Source organism: Balaenoptera acutorostrata, chromosome 1, assembly GCF_949987535.1.
Source record: "Balaenoptera acutorostrata chromosome 1, mBalAcu1.1, whole genome shotgun sequence".
Taxonomy (NCBI): domain Eukaryota; kingdom Metazoa; phylum Chordata; class Mammalia; order Artiodactyla; family Balaenopteridae; genus Balaenoptera; species Balaenoptera acutorostrata.
The window spans coordinates 135,252,674-135,277,735 of record NC_080064.1 but is presented as its reverse complement, the minus strand read 5'-3'; the positions used below and the strand labels follow the sequence as shown (position 1 = coordinate 135,277,735).

General features: G+C 43.5%; 1 protein-coding gene across 1 annotated transcript in view; it reads right to left on the bottom strand.

Annotated features, from left to right (window-relative positions):
• Window positions 1-1,685, bottom strand: part of TNN (tenascin N) — a 52,097-nt gene extending 50,412 nt beyond the window's left edge. The window contains exon 1 of the mRNA XM_057530403.1: window positions 1,280-1,685. Within this exon, the coding sequence (XP_057386386.1) occupies window positions 1,280-1,685 (406 nt within the window). The remainder of the gene's footprint in view (window positions 1-1,279) is intronic.
• Between the last annotated feature and the right edge of the window lie 23,377 nt (window positions 1,686-25,062).

Here is a 25,062-nt window from a genome sequence, read left to right as displayed (position 1 = left end):
AAGACAAGGAGTCTGCCCTTTCCAACCTGGGCCAGAGGAGGACCCGCGAAATCTATTGATATATTTTATGCCTGAATAGCCACAGGGACCACATTTGCCTTTCCCTTTTCATCCCGAGCGCTCCTTTGACTTCTCTTGGTTTCCTCCCCTGTGAATGGTGCTTATTGTTTAGTACCTTTCTATGAAGGCGCCTTAAATGCTCCAACCTGGACGTCAGCGGGCCAGCTTACACTAAGGGACAGGGCTCCTGGCCAGGCAGGAGAGCTCCAGGCTGCGTGGGAGCTTGCCTTGGTTGGAGGGGGCTGGACCTAGCAAGGCTGGGTCCTTGGGAAATGATCCCAAATGGAAGCCTGGAAAAGTGGACCTGCAGAAGCTATAAAATAGCCCAGTCTCATTATGGGGGTGAAGATGGGAGAAGGATTAACCAGGCTCCCCTCTCTAACCCCAGACAGCAAGAGGCAGTTGGAGGGCGGGCCAGTCAGCCCTGTCTCTTCGCCAGCCCCAGCTCCTGTCTCAGAACACCCTCTTTCCTTCCTAAAAACTTTTGACATCGAGGTCCCTCAGGGGCAGTTCCATGCTGTTTTATCCATGACAGCCTCCTCCGTGCCTAGTTCTGTGTCTGGCTTATAAGAGGCGCTCTTAACGGTAGCGATTTCTTCAGGCATTAAAATATATGCCAAAGTATCACTGGTTATTATCATTTGGATCAGCCTGGCAGTTTATGCTGAAAAAAAATGTGGTGATGGGAGGGCTCACTATTTGTAAAATCAAATTGTAGTACTTCATTACTAATAAAAGAGTTCACAGTTTTCTGGCTAATGGCCGGGAATCTTCTGTACATCATCTGTAGTTCTCAGAACTAGACTAGCTGATAGAATTCTCCTCAATGGACAGTTGAGGAAACTTAAGGAATTTGCCCGAAGTCACACAGCTAAAGAATGGCAGAACTGGGATTTGTACCCAATCCTGTCTAGCTCCAAGGCCATTGAGCTTTCCTCTCTAACCCGTTGCTTTCCCTTACAATAGAGACTGGATCCCCAGGTAAAACTGCACCCAAAAGCGTTCTCATCCGGAAGCACTGACCCAAGAGTCCAGACTCACTTTAAGAGTTGCTGGTCCCTCCCTGCTCAGGCTTGAAGCTAACCCCCGGAGCTAAGGGCCAATAGTGGCACCCCGTAGAGAAAACCCAGAGTGAGAGGCGGGGTGCTCATGAGGCTGGCAGAACACATGAAGGTGCTCATTCAGTGTTTGTTGAATGGATGCCAGGTGGTGAGCTCACCAGCAGCTCCCGGGCAGCAGAGCTGGGCACTACACCGCTCCTTCACCTCCGCCATCTCTTCCTCCAGCTTCTTCACCCGAGCCAGGAGGTCCTGGATGCTGCCTGCTAACTCGCAGTCCTTCTGGGGCGTCTGCAGGCGGATGTTGTGCCTGAAGATGATATTCTGTTCCTCAGCCTCCCCTGGGGCCAGGAGTGAGCCTCCATCGTCACGGAGGGGCTGAGGGTCAGCCCCCACCTGGACCAGGGCGGACTTGGGCACATCAATCTTGTAGGTGTGGCTGACGGTGACCTGTTGCTCCTTCTCGCTGCAGCCAGAAGACTCGAGAGTGGCCGGGGCTGAGGCCACCAAGAGCACAGAGCCAAACAGGAGCCCCAGGGGGAAGCAGAACATCTCCTGGAGACCCATCCTTGGAGTCATGGGGAGCAGATGCTCCAGGAGGCCTGCATCCAGAAAAACATGCAAAAGCAAGCCATGGAGATTAGCTGATGGAAATCGGCCTTTTGAACAGATTCTAAGAGTCCACAGGAAGCTGAGAAACCAGAAGGAGAGATTTCCTCCTGTACGGAGGACCTGAACTAGATAATTTTTTGTTCCTTCTTCACACATTGCGCATTCTTGCCTCCTGTCTTTGCTGACACTGCTCCTACTCCCTCGAGGCCCTCCTCTTCATTTCTAATTCTGTATTTCACCTGCACTTCAGTAATAACAAGAACAACGTCTTGTAGTCAGGGCATACTGTGTGCCAGGCTTTGCTCGCCCTAATCCCTGATCTATACATTGACCCTAATACCATCCCCACACTAACAACACCAACAATCATAGCTGCACATAGAGCACAAGCTGTGTGCAAGGCACTGTTCTAAATGTTCTACATTTATAAGTTCATTCAATCATCACAACAACCCTTCATGGAATATACTGTTACCTCCATTTTAGAGATAGGGAAACTGAGGCACAGCTACCTCAAATGGCTTGCCCGCAGGCACACGGCCGAGAATGGCAGAATTTGAACCCAGGAAATCTGGCTCCAGAGTCTGTTCTGGTCACGATAACATCATACTGCCTCACGCAGATGAGGAGGCAAAGGCTCAAGGGATAGACCTGGGTACCACGGTAGGAAAGGGCAGAGCCTGTACTCAGCCCCCGGGCCAGTGTGCTGCTCACCACCTCTGCCCACAAGCCAGCAAAAGAAGAGAATTTCTAATAAAAATACCTTCTGCACGAAGTCTTCTCTCACGCCCCCTGCCTCACCCCAGCTGGAAACCAGCTCTCCTTCTGCTAAGCATTCAGAAAAATGTATTGGTCCCTCTGTGCATCTCTTGGCGGTTATTCTTGTGTTGTAATCACTCTTGTGTGCAGCTCGTGTCCATGCGAGGCTGTAAGCCTCTTAAGGACAGGACCCAAGGCCAATTCCTCTCGGGGACCTCCGAGAGGTCCTGAGGCAGGAGCACAGAGGCCCGTGTGCTGAGGGCTTCAGTCAGCCTCCACTCCTGCAGCGCTCAGGTGGTTAGTAAGTCAGACCACCCAGACCAGAGCTGGCTGTTAGGTTCTGCCACCTGTACCGCCAGCAGGAGGTGAGGGCCTCCCGCACCATCAGTGTGTAAGAGGACCCCTCTCCCCTGGTGCCCCCGGCCGCCCTCTGGGATGGCACATTCTTGACCACTAGCAAGCCGAGTCAGGGCAGACCACAGGGACTGGGTTTGTGCCTCCCGTTGACTTACAGGCACTCAGTCACCAGGACATCTCGCAGTCAGGCTGTCATCCAGAAACCAATCTGCAGAGCTGCCTCTTGACAGTGGACTTCTATGACCAACTCGAGACTCGTAAGCATTTGGACCAGAGATTGAAGAAGTCAGGAAGCCTAGTCCTTCCCTGGTGTCCCATGCAAACCCGGGCTCTCCTTCCCCATTGTGCAAGGCAACTGTGATGTACTGAAAGGGCAAATCGGACAGGTCCTAGGTGTCTAGCCTTGCGAAGGCTTCCTTATCCTAAGCTTTAGTCTCCTCAGCCGTTAAGTGGGAATGACAGTGCCTGCTTGACTGCGTTGTATGTGGAAAGCACTTAGCGTCATGCCAAGCACATAGGAAGGGCCCAATAAATGTTTTGAGGTTTGTTTGGTTTTTAATCAACTACTGAGTATGACTTCCTTTTCTCTGTTATCTTTTTTTATTGGGAAGGGTGATATCAATATTGAAAAGAACATACAACATAAATTGTGTAGTTTTAATGGATTGTTATAAAGGCAACAGCCGTGGAACCGCCACCCAAGTTAAGAACTAGAATATTGTGGACCTGGAAGGTGTCATACTTAGTGAAATAAGTCAGACAGAGAAAAACAAATACTGTATGTTTTCACTTATATGTGGAATCTAAAAAACAAAACGAATAAATATAAGAAAACAGAAACAGACTCACAGATACAGAGAACAAACTAGTGGTTACCAGAGGATGTGGGGTGAGGAGAGGGACAAAAGAGGTGAAGTGGATTAAGAGGTACACACTATTAGGTATAAAATAAATAAGTTACAAGGACATAACGTACAGCAGAGGGAATATAGTCAATATTTTATAAATTTGTACGGCTTGTAACTTATGAAAATATCAAATTACTATGTTGTACACCTGAAACTAATATAATGTAGTAAGTCAACTACACTTCAGTTAAAAATTTTTTTAAAAGAACTAGAATATTGCTAGCTCCTAGAAGTCCCCCATGTGCCCTCATATGATGCTGCCTCTTCTCCAAATACGTAGTTGAAGTCAGCAAAACACCATCAAAAGAATTGACCTGGGCAGATAACTTCAGAAAAGGAAGAAAACTTCCTAGTCATGAAACCAAATTCCAATACTGTGTAAAATCTTTAATTCTTAAGAGTCATCATTTATTCAGTATCAGAAAGTGGAGGAAATAGAGGCTGAAGGACCCTGGCAGAATTGTTATGTAAAAAAATAATAATAACATTACAATAATATTAAATGTTATTTGTCAAGTTGCTGCTACGTGCCAGGCACTGGCTACGTGCATTAAGCCTCATACTTAATCCTCATGTAAGATTGGTGCTACTCTCCTTACCCTGGGTGAGGAACCAGGTGTTGAAAGTAAACTCACCAGGAGTTGCTCAACTAGTAAGCGGCACAGTCAGGATTCTAATTTAAGTGCATTTGATTGCAAGCCTGTGCTTGTTCGGCATCGATACGACTGACATTCTGATACAAAGAACAAATGAGTTCAGTGTATACCATTTCTATGCAATCCCCTCCTTTGGAAAAATGTCCTGTATGTTGTACCCAAAGGTCATGCCACCACTGCAAACTAAACAGAATGACTCCAAAACAAAGTTCTTCTTCATGATACCCCTTTGCCCCATGCTCCTTCTTGGCTCTTTCTATTATCTGAAGCATGTATGATTGATAATAGTAATAGCCCACCTTTTCTGAGCACTTACTACATCCCAGAAACTGGATGCAACACCTTGCAGAGGTAATGGAATGGTCAGTGAGACATTACTTGTTGTCAGGTGATTTGGACAGTGGGTAATAAGTGCCCATACAGTTTAAAGAAAGCTGCTCTACCGAAGGTTTTTCTGGGGCTGGGAGGTTGAGGTAAACAGGAGGTGGAGGGTGAGAGACCAGTGCCTGCCCCGTGCCTGGAGGAATTCAGAGATGGGATTTTGCCTGGAACAGGCTGCATAGCAGACATTGGAGGGAGGCCACAGTGGGAGGGGCTTGCACCCCAGAGTGTGGGGAGACAAGGATGTCTAAGTCCTGCCATAGGTCAAGTCCATGCCACACAAACAATGCCGCTGGGGCCAGAGTTACGGTGCAGCCCCACAGCTCACCCCGGTGGGCGAACTACCAGAGGAGGTGACAGAAGGTAGAATGCGGACTGTCTGAATAAAAGAGGGGGCAGGTGGAACCAGCACTGGGCAGCTGCCATACAAGGGCTTCTGACAACCAGAGGGAACTTCACCAGCCCCCGCTAAATAAAGGTACCTTGTCCCTTCTCTTCTGACATCCCTCCCTGCCTCAGTCAGCGACATGCCAGTTGGACTGGGGGGATGCAGGAAAGAAAGCACAGGGCCAACCACGGTCCCCTGCCCTCCCGCTCATCCGTGGATTCCAGCATCGGCCTAAACCAGGTGAAAAGAAAAGACGTGGTCTGGATGGGAGACTGAGGCTCTGATACGGGGAATGGACCTGGCTTTCACAAAAGGGCTCTCTTCCAACCCCCAAAATGACCAGAAAAGCTCTGGAATCTGCTTGAGACTTTTGTCAGAGGGTAGGGGAGGTGAAGTGCACCAGTAGAGTGATTGGAAGGCAGGTATAGGATAAAAATTATGATATTTCACCATTGCTATCTTCAAAAGTTCAGCCCAGTGATAAATCAGTCACACACACTCATTCTGTGCTTACTCCCTAGGATGGAAACTGAGGCTCAGAGGCAACAAGCAATGTGCCCCTGATTATGCAATGAGAGTGCAAGATCACAGATTGGAACTCAGACACATGGTGTCCGCTAACTGAGCTGTTAACACCTGAGCGCTCTGCCATCACCAATAACCACACCGATGGATCTGAAAAGCACCTACTACAGACGGGCTGCACGCGAGTTTGCACTGTCAAAACTCCCCTTCCCAGGCAAGGATAGAGCTAAAAAGGCAGGCTTCAGACCTCTCTGTCCACTGCTGGCATCCAACCCCCCAACTCCAGCCTGTGGCTCACCATTCTCCAAGATATAAATGGAGTGCAGATGGTTTTCAGCAGTTCTGAACGAATGCAAAAAAGCCATGGACTCTTGCCATAAGCCGCAGCAGGGCTGCGCATAGCCGTCTCGCACTGTTTGCGTTTGAAGCCTGGAATAGGAGTAACCCCAGAAGCCCCTGTAGGAGCGTTCACTGTCACCCGTCCTTCTGAGTTATAGCAAGATGTTCTTGTCAATCACAGCCTCTCGGAGGCCACACATTGAGCTCAGATTTTCCTGGGCAGGGTGATTGCTCGAAAGAAGATGAGAGCAGGGAAGTCCTCAACCTAGCGCTTCTGTCAAGGGTAATGAGCAGGGAGAGAAGCCTTCTGGCTCTCTCCCTTCCACACGTGGCAGGAGGGTCAGCACAAGGAAGGGATGACCTCACCGACTCTTCCATGCACAGCGACCACAGACCGAGCTCTACAAGGATGGGGAGGGGGTGGCGAGGGCAGCTAATGTCACTCAGAGAAATGCGGGATAATAAGTTTCTGAACGGGAATGATTATTCTGTTGAGGAATAGTTTCCCACGGAAAGAGAGGTAACTGCTAAAGGAATGGACCAAAGGGCGTTGGTTGGCATGCTGGGAATGTGCAAGCAGGAAACCAGACGTCCACAAGAGTCAATCTCATTGACTGAACGTGTCTTTAATTCTGACTGCAGGACGGGTGGTAGGTGACGTGGGGAAATGGGAGCCGGGGCACATTAAGACTCAGGACAAATACTGCCTGCTACTGCTATTTTGAGAAAGGCTCTTTGAAGTGTGCCCTGCTGACGATGAACTGGAAACACCGTGAAAAGGGTGGACGGTCCTCCTGGTTCGGCCCTGAAGGCACACGGATGTCACTGGCCTCTACGTCTATGCCCTATTCATTCTCTCTTGGCGGCCACATCTACCCCTGTGGCTGTAACTTCCAGCCACACACTGACAGCTCCCAAATCTGTGTGTGAGTTCCTAGCCCAGACATCCCTATAAGCTCAGGGGTGACAGCGGCCATGACTGTGTAGATCCCCTCCATATTCACAGCCTCACAGCACAGTCCCGGCCAAAGTAATATTTTGTGTAAATAATAATAGCCACTGGGTTTTCTGCATGTGTCTTTATTAGATGACAGGTACTATGCCGGACAGTTTATAGACATTATTCTCATTTAATCCTCAAAATCCTGGGAGTCAATTGATGTCATTCTTTGTTACAGGTGCTCAGAGAGGTTAAGTTGCCTAAGGATGCACAGCTAATAAGCAGCAAAGCTGGGATCAACACCAGGTCAGTCCCTTCCCCATATCTGTGTTCTTTATCTCTTTGCTGTATATACTGTCTCAAATGAAAAAAAAATCCAATGAGAAGATTACTACATGTGAAAAAGAGACCAAATGTCCTCCTTCCTGGATATTTAAGAGAGGGGTTCTCCTGGAAATAAAGGAAACCCAAGGCGTACTGAATGCTCAATTAAACACAAGCTGCTCAGTAACTAAATCCTTTGCCTGTACTTTTCTCTGCGCAGTACCAAGGATGATCCCCTGGAAAGATAAATTAGTGTTTGTCCCATAGAGAGGTTAAATTCTAGTCACTTCTCATGAGAGACTGGAAAATTCCCTTCCTAGGAAACACAAAGCAGACGAAGACTTCTGTCTGTAGGGGCAGTTACCAACCAAGCCTTTGGCCAGAGGAGAAGGATGGGCTCTGATCCCAGATGGTGCTCTCCAATCTTAGGGCTGATGATCTTCGTGTGACCTCATTTTCTCCAAAGAAGGGCAGGAATAAAATATACTACTTACACCAAAGAGAGTGGCAGCCAATTCCTTAGCCACCGTCACAGATCTTTCTACTTAAATTTGGGGCTTTCTCTGGTTCCCTTATGACTTCATCTTGCCCTTACAGTTAACCACAAGCAAATAAGAGCACTACTTTGGGTTTTAGAAAAACTGTATTATCTTGGGTTTCTAGTGGAATCACTTAAAAAGAAGATATTCTATCCCCAAATGACAGGGTGGACATCATTGAACTATGAAGGAAAAATGAGGGAGGTGGGTAGCTAGGGATGCATCGATGTCACAAAAGTCCCCTGGAAAATTTACTCCTTCCCCAAACTCCCCTGGGCATATTCTACCAGTGATCTACAGCCTGGACACTGAGTGAATCTAGGGTCTTTTGACCCAAATACTCAGCCTAGGAGAGCAAGTTCTCGTGCAACTGAGGACTTGCCCTGGCTCAACTCATCCTGGACTGGAGACCTTAGGTAACGGGTTTCACCTCTGTGTCTCTTTCTCCTTCAGTTTGCAAGCACATATGATGCACAAGGCCGTACTGTTTCTGTTGGGTCCGACTGCAGACAGACCCATTATATACAACACTTTTATTTCTAGTCTCTGCAACATTGAACTCTCTACACAGGCATTCCCTATAGCAGCGGTCCCCAACCTTTTGGGCACCAGGGACCAGTTTCATGGAAGACAGTTTTCCCACGGACAGGGAGGGTGGGTGTGGAGGAGGGTTCAGGCGGTAGTGCGAGCGATGAGGGGGATGGCTCAACCAATCCAAGGCCTGGGGGCTGGGGACCCCTGCCCTATAGGACACGAGGCAGCTGGGTGTGGGTGAGAATGAAAAATTGATTTCATGTGATAAGGCTTAATATGGTCATATTGCAGGCATCATTTTCCCCCCCCACCCACCCTGGCCACTCTTCTAGCTCAGTAGAATACACCCAATGAATGTCCAAAACATCTTTGTGGAGACCTCACACTGCCATGCAATACCCCTTCTCCCAAAGAACTCTTTCCATCAAGTCTGCCATATGCCATAGGCTGTAAAAGACAAAGGGTGGCATTTGCTGACCCAGCCTCAGCACTCAATCACTTTTTCACAGGTGGCCACAGGCTTGTGTGATTGTTTGGTTCTATCAACTGAATCTTGATCCACCTTGCAAAGGCTCAAATGGGTGATGAGAATGGTGGCTACCATTTTCTAAGCACTTATCATGTGCCAACCTCTGTGCTAAGCACTTTTAAAAGCTCTTCCTGAACATCAGGCAAAGATGTTCATTTATCCCACAGGAAGGTCACAAAAAGACCTTTTGCTTTCATGGGAATGCACAGGCTCATGCACGAGGAGGAGATAAAAAGGACACAAGGGCAAAAATTCAGGGACCTCAAACCACATCAAACCAAATACCCAGTATCCAAAATGACTAAGTATTACCTTATATACAATTAGCCTTATTCCCCATGGTCCTTAGGGCGTCTGATGACAAACTCTACTTCAGCTGATTGATAATGAAGAGAGGCACATGATGAAAAGTTGCAATTCCTTTCTTTAGTTTAGTGTGTGGTTTTCCACATATTGAAATAACTTTAAAGTTCCAGCCTTCTATCAAAGAGGAGAGGCTTTTCCTTGATAATTTCCGAGGCCTTGCACTGCTCCACCCACTCTCCCTGGGTCTCTCTGAAGCCAACAGCACATATTCAGATGGTGGCTGGTTGGCATTAACAGTGAGTCTACTGCGGTGAAACCCGGCAAAGCCCCTGCCCATCCAGGGGTCAGGTCTGAGATCTTAGCACCATCACCTCCCAGACTGGCAGCTCCACGTGCTGCTGCAGAACCTAAACCATGATCTCATGTCTGTATCCAGACCCTATAGGAACAAAGGCTCTGGAATGAGCGCTGGGTGGACAAGAGTTTCCACTGGGTCTGGGCACGATTTCCTCGGGCATCTTCTCAGGAACAGACCTCAGTCTACCCTTCATTTCAAACCACAGAAGAAGGCTAGAATGGAAACAGAAGCCACAAGATGATTTGAAGTCATGCTGTCCTATTTTCCGTCTTCTAGGAGTCAGTTGCAGCCCACATACTTGGGGACATAGCAGGATTCAGAATTGCATAAAAGAATGTCAGGTGGTTTTTTCCCCTCTTCCCCGGGAAAATGATACTGATGTTGGTACTCTCTATTCCTTCCTGAGTCCCTTCTCCCAACACCTTAACTCTGAGTCTCCAACAAATGCCCAAAGGCCAAAAATCATTGATTTTTTTCCATGAAGATCCTGTTCTCTGCCAGCTACCAATCTATAGATCTGGCTGAGCAGGTGTCACCTGATACTTTAGTGATACTTTGGCTTCTCCAAGAACCAATGGACTTTGGGCACTGTGGTGAACCTATGTCCAGATGTGGGCAGTTTCTCATTTTTATGTTAGGACTTGTTCTTTTTTTAATGCTTATATAAGCAACTCAGTTTTGTGCTTTCAAGTGATTGTTCTCACTCATTCTTTCTCTCTCCTTCCCCCAGCTCTCTCCCAAACATAAAAATAAATAAATAGATAAATAAATAAAAGGACCTCCAAAAATTAGCCCACCATATCATTTCTTGCAATGTTTCAAAATGTTTTCTTTGCGGCATTGTGAGGGTAATAGCATGAGAATGTTGAGAAGTTGTCCTCTTACAAATAAGAATCAAAACTGATAAAATTAAATATTTGAATAAACTTCAAAGCTCTTCAAGTACATTCACAAACATCATCTTAATTGGTATATACAAAATCCAGAAAAAGGAAAAGTTATAATAGTTCCCTGATCACAACTAAAATAAAAGTGCCATTTTAGGATTAAAAAATTGAGCTATAACAGATAAATTACAAAAAAAAAAGATCTTACATTGTAAAGAAGTGAACAACAACAACAACAAAATAGAGATGAGAACACGTTAGACTTAAAAGAAACGTTTAACATAAAAATCTATTACTCCAGGTAGAAATTTCTCTACAACACAGACTGCATCTGGCCAAGTAAGAAGAATATTGTACTTAGCCCAGTCGCGGAACCAAGTATACTTCTATCTAAGGACACATTACTCAGGTTCTGGGAAATATTTCGTAATTGGGTTTTCACTCCTTATGGAGGTGATAGGAGACCAGTTACACTGCCTGGATATTCAGGCTCAGGAACTGAGGCATGTGAATTTCATCCCACCTGGCCACCGTCCTCCCTCACACAGGTAAAATCTTCAGAGATTGGTGCTCTTACCTCGGAGGCTGCTGGGCACCACTTCCAACAATTCTGCCACCCGGAAGCCAGGCCCCTGGGGCTGCAGACCTTGGTGCTTCTCTGTCCCTCGTTCTCTCCTCTCCTTGGCTTCCCTCTCTGAGTTTAAATCCCATCCAGATGAGGGGAGGAGCCAAGAAGGACTCTTGGGTCTTCCCTTCTCTTCCAGGCAAAAATTCAATTAAGAGATAATGAGCAACTCTTTCTTACTCTAACTAGGAAAGGAAAAAAATGCATACACATTTCCCCCTTCATTTTTACTTCAATTACACAGCAGCTAAAAATACAGGAGGCTGTTTCCATTTAAGTAGGTCCAGAATAAGGTTATTGAAAGAGTTTGCATGTCTCCTGGCCAAGAGCTTGGTTTGAAAGTGCGTTCATAAAGTCTCTTTCTCTCTTTTTCTGTTTCAGCCACTCTGGGATTTATTGCCTACCATTTTTAAAATAGGAAGAGACCTTCATCACAGAAAGAAATGAGCAGAGACCCTCAGAGACAGAACCTCCTGCAATTGCCCCACCTCCTCCCTCCATCAGCCCACAGCTGGGAGTGGCGGGGTTCTGAGCACACCTGAGAGCAGTAGCAGACCCAGGGAGTCCATTCCACAGCCCATTCTGCCCCATGCCCCTTCCCAGAGGCCTCCCACACACCAGCCACAGAAGACCCCCAGCACCAGGAAAGCACAGAGGTGCCCTTTCACAACACCCTTCCCCTTTTGCCATCAGATGGCCAGGCCTTTACACTTTCTATAAACCAGAGCTATTCCAATAGGTCACAGCCCTAACCTCCACCCCTCTCCCGCCCTGCTTGAGGCAGATTCTGGAACGCAGATCTACAACGTGATGGAAGGAGCCCACGTGTTTTCCATTCACCTCCATAGACATCAAATGTTGTCGGAGGGAGAGAAGGAGAAGGAAGAGGACAGGAGAGATGGGGGATCAAGGAGTTGCCCCCAGAAGTGTGAGGGTGCTTCCAGAGCCAGATTGCTTGTGTCTGAAGCTTGTGTCTGCTACTTGCAAATGACCTTTGACTTAACCCCTTCCTGCCTCCGTTTACGTCTTTCTAAAAGAGGAATAATATGGTTATGGTGAGGATTAAATGAGTTGATTTTTGACTAGTCCCAGGGACACAATGATGGTTCAATAAATGTTAGTTTTGTGGGGGGAGGGATAAATTAGGAATTTGGGGTTAACAGATACATACTACTGTATATAAAATAAAGAACAAGGACCTACTGTACAGCACAGGGAACTTTATTCAATATCTTGTAATAAGGACTTCCCTGGTGGTCTGGTGTTTAAGACTCTGCCCCTCCAATGCAGGGGGTGTGGGTTCAATCCCTGGTCGGGGAACAAAGATCCTGTGTGCCGCGCGGTGTGGCCAAAAAACAATAACAAAAACAAAAAAGAAAAAACCAATATCTTGTAATAACCTATAATGGAAAAGAACCTGAAAAGAAATTTTTTCCCCCCACTGGCCTGAAGGGAAGAAAAAAAATCAAAGGAGAGGAGTTGGGTCCTTCATCAGGTCAGCATTGCACCAGGAGAAGGAAACAGCCATAAGATTAAGACACAGTGCAACAGAGTTCAGAGGAAGCAAGAATCCAGAGCCAGATGTGACCACAGGCCATAAGCCCCTTCACCCTGTCCAAGACAGAATTCACAGAGATTGGTGATGAGAACAGGGGCAGAGGGTGCTTTTGATTTGCCACAGGTTGTTAGGGGGACGTTGGAGCTGATTTTAGTTAATTCTCTAGGAAAGGTGACTTCAGCTAGAACCTGAGTTACAGGATTTCTTCTGAGTAGCCCTCATATCGAGACCCGTAGTGCTGGTTGGCTTTTCCATGTGTTTATGCAGAGGCTCTGTAACTTCAATATGAGCTCCTGGAGAATAAGGACTTAGTTTTCCTCTTTTCCCCTCACTATCTATGGTATTGCAAAGTACATAATATGTTCCCTTAAATTTCATCATTTATGCCTCAAGATGCCTAAGGACAAAGCACATTCCCCAAACATATCAGGCCTAATCCACGGTGGAAGGCATCGGTTTGTCTGTCTATTGAACAGCCTTGCCCTTCCTCTTTCCTGAGAAAACCCCAATTTTATTTAGATATCCACTCACCTCTTCCTGATCTTGGGCTTCAGGGAAGTCTGGGCTCCAGGAGATGAGTTCTGACTGACCTAAACCAGCCAGTAATCCCATGGTCTTTGCGACTGACTGATTCAGACAGGAACATGCAATGCATTTGGGATCAGTGAGTTGTAGGGAGAGGCTGATGGCAGGGCTTCAAGGAAAGGTCTTCACTCAAAAAATAAATAAATGACCCAAAGAGGAGACAAACATCGTTACATCTTTATATAACGCCTGAAACTGTGTCGGACGCCTTGCGACCAAATGTAAGGGGTCCTAGCCAAAGACAAAGAAAATGTATCAAGTGTGGCCACTCAGAAAGATGGAGGGAATCTGGGTTTTTTATGACACTACTGAGCTACTGAATTCACTGCCCCTCAAGTTTTTCTACTTCAGAACTTTCTTGAGTTAGGATTTTGTTTCTTAGAATTGAAAACATTCTAAGGGATTCCACATTGCTCAGTTAATTTCTTGGTAGCAGAGAGATTTATTGACATCCTGTTGAGAACATAGAGAGAGAGATGTAGGGAACTCCAGGAAGAAATCGTTACAGCCAGGGACAGGTCATAACTTGGAGTCTGGGAAGTCAGTTTCCAAAGCTTTCTGTTCTTCTAGCTATACTGTATTGCCTTCAGTTTGAGAGTCCATGGTGGATTTTAAATGACCATAGATTCTTTGCAGCTTCTCCCTGCAAGAGGTTGGGTCTATTTCCCCACCACTTGAACCTGGCCTACCTTTGTGATTTCCTTTGCCCTATAGGATGTGACACTAAGCGACACTATGAACCTGAGCTTGGGCCTTAAGTGGCCTTGCAGCTTCTGCTCTCACCCTCTTGGAATACAAGTGCCTTCTGAGGATGAAGGAGAGTGAGGAGAAAGAGGCGTCACCATCCTAGCTGAGGCCGCAGACACACAAATGAGGCCAGCCAATACTTTGTGAGCCATCCCAGTTCAGTCTACCCCAAACTGCCAACCCACAGAATTATGAACAAATAAGTAATTATTTTAAGTCTCTGTATTTTGGACAGGTTTGCTATGCAACAATGGAAAAATGATACAGAGCCTATACCCAAACTAGGGGAATAGTTTAACTCGAAACAAATTTCACCCCGTTGTTTCACCCAAATAAGTGTAACCAATTCCAGAACAATCTGGAAAAAAACAAAGTTGCTGGATCAAATGGTGGTTCAACCAATATGTTATTATATCATCTTCTTTTATTTGAGAAAAATGTTGGAAAAAGCATGCCAACTGCAGTCATATCCAATTTTATTTGTCCTAAGAAATCACCCAAAATCCAGAAGACCAGTGTGCTGGCTCTGAGGGAGCTTGAATCAGTTGTGTCTAGTTTGGAGACCTGGAGCTGGTTTCAGCTGGTTTGGGTCTGGTTTGAGCTGGTTGGAAGATATGTCTTAGTATCTTTAATTAGGATTCTGCTGAATCTAAAGGAACTGAAACCAAACCTGAATAGACCTCCACTGTCAAGATCTTGTCTCAGCTCACTTGCTCACTCTCTCTGCTATAAATTATATCTATTCTGTCCCCATAGGGACACTTTCCCTTCATGGTAGTTTCTGAATTCAAACTTCTAATAGCGTTTACAGGGATGTACCATGTTTGACTTCAAATGCACAGGTGTTTGCAAAATAAACAGAATATGGCATTCAACAAACAGGAAGGTTTATTACTCCCTTCAAGGCAATGGAAGACCCTGATTCTTCTTCCATCAATATTTTCTTCTCTGGGTCAATATTTTTTGATATCTATCTCAGTAGAAGTCAATATCTTCTTATTAATCTCTTTTGTCTATAACAGTTGCTATGAGCCAATGACCTGAAGTGGATGGGGTCAGAGGGCTAGATTTGCAGCTAGGGGCCTGGAACCGTGTAGGGGATGGCAGTTTGGTCTGTAAGAAGCTCTTCATGTATCACTTGCCCATAGATCACTGTTTTGTAGATATCATTACTATTTTCATTATAAAAGTAACATTATTATAGACCAACTAGAACATGGAGAAAAATGTAAAGAAGAAAATTAACATTTCCTGTAATTCCCACAACCCGAGATAACCACTGGTTTTTTTTCTACAAATGTATACCTATATGAAGAGATGTATATATCTGTGCACACGTGTAAAAAAAGATTAACAATTAAGATTACATTATATATTTTTTCTGCTCTTTGGTCTTAACTTTACATAGTAAATTTTTTTCTCCATTTTCTTATATGTATTTTCAAGGACCTGCTTTTTAATGTTGCATAGTATTCTAGTACATGCATCTAATACATGGGGGAAAGGACTGATTACAAAGGGAAATGAAGGCATTTGGGGGAGTAATGGAAATGGTCTCTATCTTGATTGTGGTGGTTATCATAGGACTGTATACATTTGTCAAAATTCATTAAACTGTATACTTTAAAAGGGTGAATTTTAATGTATATTAGTTATATCTCAATAAACTCAAGGGGGAGAAAAGAATTAGCTAAAGAACCACCTCAAACTATGAACCAGTGCTGCCCAGATCTTGGTCTACTTTTTAATTTCTGTCTTGGCAACACATGGGAATCACTTGGGAGTTTTTAATGAAATAAGATGCCAGGGCTTTGGGGATGGAAACCAGAGACTCTGATTTGATTGGCCAGGGGTTGGGCCAAGGCATTATGTTTTCTGAAAGCTCCCTTGGTGATTTCCAAAATGTGCAGCCAAGGTTGAGATCCACTGGTCTGTACAATAATTCTTTGGACCAAAGAGGCAGAAGGAGATAAAATGGAATGTGCAAATTTCAGAATCATAAAAGAATTTTGTAAATTTTGCAAACTAAACATTTATTAGCCCACTGATTTTTTTTTGTCCAATTCTACCTGCCCCGCCACCAAGGCCTGAGACAGTCCTATAAATATTTTTGTTGTAATATAACTCAAATACTATAGAATTCACCCTTTTAAAGTGTACAGTTCAGTGGTTCTTAGTATATTCATCAGGTTGTGTAGCCATCACTAGTATTTACTTTGAGAACATTTTCTTCAACCTAAAAACAAACCCCATATCCATTAATAGTCACTTCTCATTTCCCCCTCCCCCAGCCCGTGACAAACCCTAGTATGCTTGCAGTCTCTATGAATTTATCTATTCTAGATATTTCAAATAGATGGAATCATACAATATATGACCTTTTGTGAGTGGTTTCTTTCACTTAACATAGTGTTTTTAAAATTCATCCACTCTATAGCACGGATCAGTAGTTCATTCCTTTTCCTGGCCAAATGATATTCCATCATATAGCTATATCACATTTTGTTTATCCATTCATCCATTGATGGAAATTTAGGTTGTTTCCACTTTTTGCCTATAATGCATGTTACTGCTATGAACATTTGTGCACAAGTTTTTGTGTGGATGTATGTTTTCATTTCTCTTCATATTTACCTAGGAATGAAATTGATTGCTAGGCCATATGGTAACTTTATTATGTTTAACTTTTTGAGGAACTGTCAAATGGTTTCCAAAGTGGCTACACCATTTTACATTCCCACTGGCCATGTATAAGAGTTCCAGTTTCTCCATGTCCTCTCCAACACTTGTTATTGTCTGTCTTTTTTATTATAGTCATCCTAGTGTGTGTGAAGTAATATCTTGAGGTTTTGATTTGCACTTCATCAATGATTAATAATGTTGAGCTTCTTTTTTTTTTTTTTTTTTTTTTAAGGATTTTCTTATTTATTTATTTATTTATTTATTTATTTTTGGCTGTGTTGGGTCTTCGGTTCGTGCGAGGGCTTTCTCCAGTTGCGGCAAGCGGGGGCCACTCTTCATCGCGGTGCGGGGACCGCTCTTCATCGCGGTGCGCGGGCCTTTCTCTATCGCGGCCCCTCCCGTCGCGGGGCACAGGCTCCAGACGCGCAGGCTCAGCAGTTGTGGCTCACGGGCCCAGCTGCTCCGTGGCATGTGGGATCTTCCCAGACCAGGGCTCGAACCCGTGTCCCCTGCATTAGCAGGCAGATTCTCAACCACTGCGCCACCAGGGAAGCCCGTTGAGCTTCTTTTTATGTGCTTATGGGCCATCTGTATATCTTCTTTAGAGAAATGTCTATTCAAATCCTTTGTCCATTTTTTAATTGAATTATTTATATTTTTATTGTTGAGTTGTAAGAGTTCATTATATATTCTGGACAAGACTCAATAAATATATGATTTGCAAATATTTTCTCCCATTCTTTGGATTGTCTTTTCACTTTCTTGATAGTGTACTTTGAAGTACAAAAATTTTTAATTTTTAAAAATAAAAAATTTTTATTATTTTTTATTTTGTTGCTTATGCTTTAGGTGTCATATATAAGAAACCATTGACTAACCTAAGGTCGTGAGATTTACAAGTTTTCGTCTAAGTTTTTTATAGTTTAGGCTCTTACATCTAGGTCAATGATCCATTTTGAGTTAATTTTGGTATATGGTGTAAGGTAAGGGTTCGACTCTATTCTTTTGCATGTGGATATCCAGTTGTCTCAGCACCATTTGTTAGAAAGACTATTCTTTCCCCAATTAAATTGTCCTGGGACCCATCTTGAAAATCACAGTCATGTATTTTTTTGAGTATTTACCTCTGCTCACCTGGAAGAAATGTTTACTTATTCTATCAGTTGATTAGGAGCTCTCAGTCCAATTGGCCATGTCCACACATCAGTGGGTCCAGTGCCTGATAGTTGTGAGTTTTAAGTGCCAGGTTCCCACTAGGTCCTTAACAAATACTTTTTGATAAACTGATCTTGAGATTAATCAATTAAGTAAACATAGCATAATTCATTTCTTATCAAGTTGATTGATCTGCTTCAAGTGGCTCTCTCCAATCAGTCAAAAGGACCAAACTGACCTGTACAAGTCAACAGTCTTAGGATAAAAACAGTAAAAGAATCCTTGGGATGACAGTTGCCTATCAAGCAGGACTACAATATTGTCTATGTTTACCTCTCTCTGGTTAAATCCTGATTTATTCTAAGCTAATCAGTAATTTCAGTCTCTGTGAAATGGTTTGATTTAGGAAAGAATATTTGACCCACTTCTGTCAAATGGGGTTTCTGAAAAAATTTTCCTGTATCAGAAGAATTGGTCCTTCTCCTTCCAGGGGCTGTTGCCATGCTTGCCTGGGATATGGCAGCCATCTTATAACCATGAGGGGAGCTAAACAGGACAATGTATGACAGAGCAGAACTATGAGAGGAATCTGGGTCCTAAATGACATTCTTGAACCCCTGAATTAACCCATCTTGGTGCTTTCCTACCTTGGGACTTCTCATTATCTGAGATAATATATTTCTTCATTATTTTAAGCCAATTGGGTCAGAGTGCTTTGTTACTTGTACTCAAATCGTTCTAACCAACCCAGACCTCCTGACTCTTCACAGAAAATGCCTTCAAAGTGCAAAACTTTAAGGGGACTGTAAAACTGAGCACAGTGACCCAGGGACTTGACATTCTCCAAGGGGAGTTTCCAAACTTAGCCTCAGATGAGCTTCTCTGAGATCTACAAGGAGACCTTCCCTCTAGGCTGATGATGATGGCAGAAGTATTGTACCTAGGTTGAACTTCATCCCAGCACTGAGTCCCTGGCTTCCTCAGGAAGGACAGCTCAGCTCTACAGCTTTTCTAAAAAAGGAATAGTTATGGTATTAATGTGTTTAATATATTCTTACGCTCTAAAAATGTTTGGCTATGAAGGAAGTGCTTTTACATTCCAAGTGGAACAATGAAATCTCAACATCTTTGGCATGAGAGAGAGCCAGGAGAAGCCATACATATGGAGTCCCCTCCCTGATAATAGTCATCCCACCTACAGCTGAGACCTCCAGCCAGGGCTACTCACCACCATGGTAGGAAGGAAATTTCAGTTGTATGTTGAAGCCAGCATGTATGGGATTTTAAGAGGTTCCTAACTCTTCCCAGTTCCACACTCAATGACATCACATTGGTAGCTTAAAAATCAGTGAGAGTATTTATAGCATGGAAATCAGCAAGGAGCTTTTTCTTTCTGGAGAACCAGGTGTTCAACGTTATCAGCACACCACTGGAAATTCCTCTCTTGGTCATTCTGGGGATTAGAGGTTCCTTTATACAACCAAGATATCGTAACATCTCTTAAACTTCATGGCTGTAAATCAAAGAAAATATAGACCCCACTGTCCTTCCCTGAAGATGACTGACTGCTGATATACGATAGGAAAATTCAATCAATTTCTTTACAAACTGAGTCATAACTTCCCATCTCAAATTTTTCTTCTAAGGCCAGGCTGTTCAGGCTTTTGTTTTGTGGTTTTTGTTTTTATTTTTAATGCAACTTTGATTCTGCCTAATGGCCTAACTGCCAGCATTTTCATTTAAGGTTTTTTTTTTTTTTAATTGTTGTATTCTCAGAGTGTAGGATTACAGCAAGGCTGCTGTGCAGTAACTGTTCCATTGCAAGCAAGGGCAAAGCCACAACTAATGATAAGGTTTACTGTGGAACTGCTGAGGTCACCCATTTGAAGCCAACTGTGGTCTCTGGGAGATGAGTCTATGGGTAGCTCCCTGGTGACTGAGGGTACCTCTGTAGACTGCCATCCCTCTGGCCCACTCTCCTCCTATCTCCTTCCATCTCTATTATCCCAAGTCCATCCCCAACCAGACCTTACAGGCTCCTCTTTCTCCTACTCCTTCTTCCCAATTACAGGTTTGGGAAAGTGGGCAAAATTCATTGTCAACACAACATCATTCCCATTGGAGTCTAAAGCTGAAGACAGAATTTTTTTTTGAATTGTGGAATAGTTTAGATATACAAAAATGTATAGAGAAGAGTATTATAAACACTCTTGTACTTCTACCCAGCTTAGGAAATAAAACATTATAAACACTGTTAAAGTCCCTGCATGTGCCTCTCTGATCATATTCCCCTCCCTCCAAGAGAGAAACACTTTCCTGAAATTGGGACTATTATTCCAGTGCATGTCTATATACTTTTACTGTATACATCTATATGTAAGCCTAAAAGCAGTATACAGAATTGGTTTGTACGTTTTTAAGCTTTATGTTAATGATAGTATAAATATTGTGTGTCTCTTCCTGAAACTTGCTTTATATCTATTAATATTATGTTTTTATCCATGTTTGTATTAGGCTTTTTTTCTTTTTTCTTTCCTTTTTTTTTTTTTTTTTTTTCCACACCGCACAGCTTGTGGGATCTCAGTTCCCCAACCGGGAATTGAACCTGGGCCACAGCAGTGAAAGCACCAAATCCTAACCACCAGACCACTAGGGAACTCCCTGTATTAGTTTTCTATTGCTGTGTAACAAACTACCCCACATGCAGTGGCTTAAAACAACACACATTTATTATCTCATAGTTTCTGTGGATCAGGAGTCCAAATGTGGCTTAACTGGGTCCTCTGCTCGGGGTCTCATGAGGCTGCCATCAAGGTGTTGGCTGGGCTGCATTCTTATCTGGAGGCCTGACTGGGGAAGAATCTGCTTCCAAGCTCGTTCAGGTTGTTGGCAGAATTCATTTCCTTGAGTTTGTGTGGCTGAGAGCCCTGGATCCTGGGGTACACCCACTTCCCTGCCATGTGGCCTGCTCCCTAGGCATGTCACATCATAGTAGCTTGCTTCTCTGCAAGGCCAGCAGGATCTCTCACTCTAGTCTGCTAAAATGGAGTCATATAATGTATAAGATTTATTTCATCAATTTTGTCATATTCTATTGATTAGAATCAAGGTACAGGTTCTGACTGCATTCTAGGGGAGGGGATTGCACAAAGGTGTGGACACAAGTATATGGGAATTATTGAGATCTGTCTGCCTAGCATCTACCTGACACAGTGTTGATACATGTTACTCTGGTCCATTTATTTCTGTTGTTATGTACATTGTATGCATTGTATGAATATACCACAAAAATCTACCCATTTTGCTGTTAATGATTATGTTAGGGTGATTCCAGTTACTTGCAATTATAAATAATGTTGTGCTTAATAATTTTTATAGGTCTCTTCTATACATGGGAAAAAGTTTCTTGACCCTGAAGTATACACGTCTTCAACTTTACTAGATATGGCTAAGTTAGTCTCTGGAGTAGTTATACCTATTTCCATTCTACCCAGAAGTGTATGACTCTCCTACCCTTGAAACTGACAGAATTACTTTAATTTTTTTATATTATGGGTAATCTGGCACGTGTGAAGTAGTATCTGCTGGTTCTAATTTTTATTTCCCTAATTAATACTGAGGTTGAGTATATTTTCATATTTTTGTTTGTTTCTCCTTCTGGGAACTGTCCTGGATTTTGTGTATTTTTCTTATCGATTTGTAGTTCTTTATGTATCCTGGTTATTAATTATTTGTCTGCCTTATTGCACTACTGATATTTTCTTCTTATCTGTGTTTCTCTTTTTTACTTTTTTTCTGGTATTTTTATGTGCAGAAGTTTTTCATTTTAATTTGGTAAAATGTATCAGTCTTTCCCTTTATGATTTGTTCTTTTTATGACTTATTTAAGAAATATTTTCCTATCCTGAGGTCAAAAAGGTAGTCACCTATATTTTGCTATAAAGGTTTTAAAGTTTTTCTTAACACATTTAGGTTTATAGTATACCTGGAATTTATTTTTCTTCCTAGGGTAAAAGAAAGCATCCAATTTTATTCTATTTTTCTATGCAGATACCTAGTTGTTTTCACATCATTTATTGAATAGGCCATGTTAGCCCCTCTAATATGCTATGTTATCTCTCAATTATCAAGTTTTCATATATGTGTGGGTTTGCTTCTCGATTGTCTATTCTGTTCCCTTGATCTATTTGTTTATTCCTATACCAATATACTCTGCCTTAATTATTACAATTTTATAATAAGCTTTAATACCCAATCAGACCTTCCCTACCATCCTGTTCTTCTCTTCAAAAATAATTTTAGGGACTTCCCTGGTGGCGCAGTGGTTAAGAACCCGCCTGCCAATGCAGGGGACACGGGTTCGAGCCCTGGTCCGGGAGGATCCCACATGCCACGGAGCAACTACGCCCATGCACAACCACTGAGCTTGCGCTCTAGAGCCCGCGAGCCACAATTACTGAGCCCACACGCCTACAGCCCGTGCTCCACAGCAAGAGAAGCCACCGCAATGAGAAGCCCGCGCACCGCAACAAAGAGTAGCCCCGGCTCGCGGCAACTAGAGAAAGCCCGCGTGCAGCAATGAAGACCCAACACAGCCAACAATAAATAAAATAAAAATAAATAAATTAAAAAATAATAATAATAATTTTAGTCTATATGTGACCTTTGCTCTTTCATATAAACTTAGATTCAGAAGGTCAAGTTCCATGAAAAGCCTTGCTGAGGCTTCACTGGGGTAGTCTTCAGTTTGTAGATTGATTTAGGGAATGTTATAGGCTGAATATTATCCCCCCAAAATTTATATGTTGAGGTGCTTACACCCAGTACCTCAAATGTGACTGTATTTGGAGATGGAATCTTTAAGGAGGTAAAGTTAAATGAGGTCATGGGGTGGGCCCTAATCCACTATGACTGGTGGCCTTATAGGAAGAGGAGATTATGGCACAGACATGCATGACCATATGAAGACACTGAGAAAAGATGACCATCTACAAGCCAAGGAGGGAGGCCTCAGCAGACACCAACCCTGTTGACAGCTTGACCTCTTCTAGCCTCCAGAACTATGAAAAAATTAATTTTCTGTTGTTTAAGCCACCCAGTCTGTGGCATTGTTATAGTAGCCCAAGGAAACTAATACAGAGAACTTTGACAGAGTCACAACACTGAGTTTTCCTACCTACAAACATAGGCTATCTCTCCATTTATCCAGATCTTCTGTTACGAAAGTTTTACAATTTTCTCCATAGGGATCTTATAGATCTTTTGTTAGATTTACTCTAAGGTACTTTATATTTTTGTTTTTATTCTCTTTTAATTCCAACAATTGTTCCATAAATTTTCACAAGTTTCTATGTAAGGACTAATATCATCTAAATAATGACCATTTAATTTCCTATCCTTATAATTTTTGACGTAATTGAATAGAAGCACTGAAAGCTGGTGTCCTTGTTTTGATCTTGATTTTCAAGGTGATGCTTCTGCAGTTGCAAGGATATACTGTACATTTTTCTGAAGGAGTTTTGCCATCTGACATCCTGCAGCACAAGCTCAGTAAATCCCTCTCCTGCCCCCTCTTTCTCTGGCCCCTTCTCACTCCTCTTCCTTCAATACAACCTATCTGTTCTGAGCCCCATGTCTTTTTTTTTTTTTTTTTTTTAATATTTTATTTATTTATTTATTTATGGCTGTGTTGGGTCTTCATTTCTGTGCGAGGGCTTTCTCTAGTTGTGGCAAGTGGGGGCCACTCTTCATCACGGTGCGCTGGCCTCTCACTATCGCGGCCTCTCTTGTTGCGGAGCACAGGCTCCAGACGTGCAGGCTCAGTAGTTGTGGCTCACGGGCCCAGTCGCTCCGCGGCATGTGGGATCTTCCCAGACAAGGGCTGGAACCCGTGTCCCCTGCATTGGCAGGCAGATTCTCAACCACTGCGCCACCAGGGAAGCCCCTGAGCCCCATGTCTTAAAAATAAAGTGAAGTCATGTGGTGATTCACACTGAGATGCTGGTGGCTAATTATCGATCAGATGGCACATTCACATTTTAAGACAAAAGTCTAGGCCCAAGGAATAAATGTGACTGTTGGGGTCTGAGTGTTAACATCTTCTCAGATCCCAACAGTAATGGGAACCATCTACAACCCCCTTTACAGCTTCCTTTTATTTATTATTTATTTATTATTTTTATTTTTGGCTGTGTTGGGTCTTCGTTTCTGTGTGAGAGCTTTCTCCAGTTGCGGCGAGTGGGGGCCACTCTTCATCGCGGCGCACGGGGCTTTCACTATCGCGGCCTCTCTTGTTGCGGAGCACAGGCTCCAGACGCTCAGGCTCAGTGGTTGTGGCTCACGGGCCCAGCTGCTCCGCAGCATGTGGGATCTTCCCAGACCGGGGCTCGAACCCGTGCCCCCTGCATTGGCAGGCAGATTCTCAACCACTGCGCCACCAGGGCAGCCCCTACAGCTTCCTTTTAAAAATACCACTTCTGGGACTACCCTGGTGGTCCAGTGGGTAAGACTGCACGCTCCACAGCTTCCTTTTAAAAATACCACTTCTGGGACTACCCTGGTGGTCCAGTGGGTAAGACTGCACGCTCCCAATGCAGGGGACCTGGGTTTGATCCCTGGTCGGGGAACTAGATCCCACATGCATGCTGCAACTAAACATGTTGCAACGAAGATCCTGTGTGCCACAACTAAGACCTGGTGCAGCCAAAATAAATAAATATATATATATATATATATATATATATATATATATATATATATATATATATATAATAACACTTTTCTCTGGGCATCCAGATCAGACTAGCTCAGATGGAACCAGGAGAAATTCCAAAAGATGGGAACTTGATGTGTCCCCTTATTTATTTATTCTTTTTTACCATTCCAATAAAGCATCTTTTTATTTTTTATTTTATTTTTTTATAGCATTTCTTACATATTCTTTTTCTTTTTTTTAAACATCTTTATTGGAGTATAATTGCTCTACAATGGTGTGTTAGTTTCTGCTTTATAACAAAGTGAATCAGTTATACATATACATATGTATCCCCTTATTTTAATCAAACTACCCAGGTTCACACCCCACTTACTTAAGTGGCCTTGGGTAAGGTGTTTCCTCTCTCCCGCCTCAGTTGCCTGACCCATCAGATGGGGATCATAGTAGCACCTACTCATGAGTGGGGTTAAATGAATCACTGATGTAACTTATTGGGAACAGTGCCTGGCACATAGTAAGCACACAATAAACATTA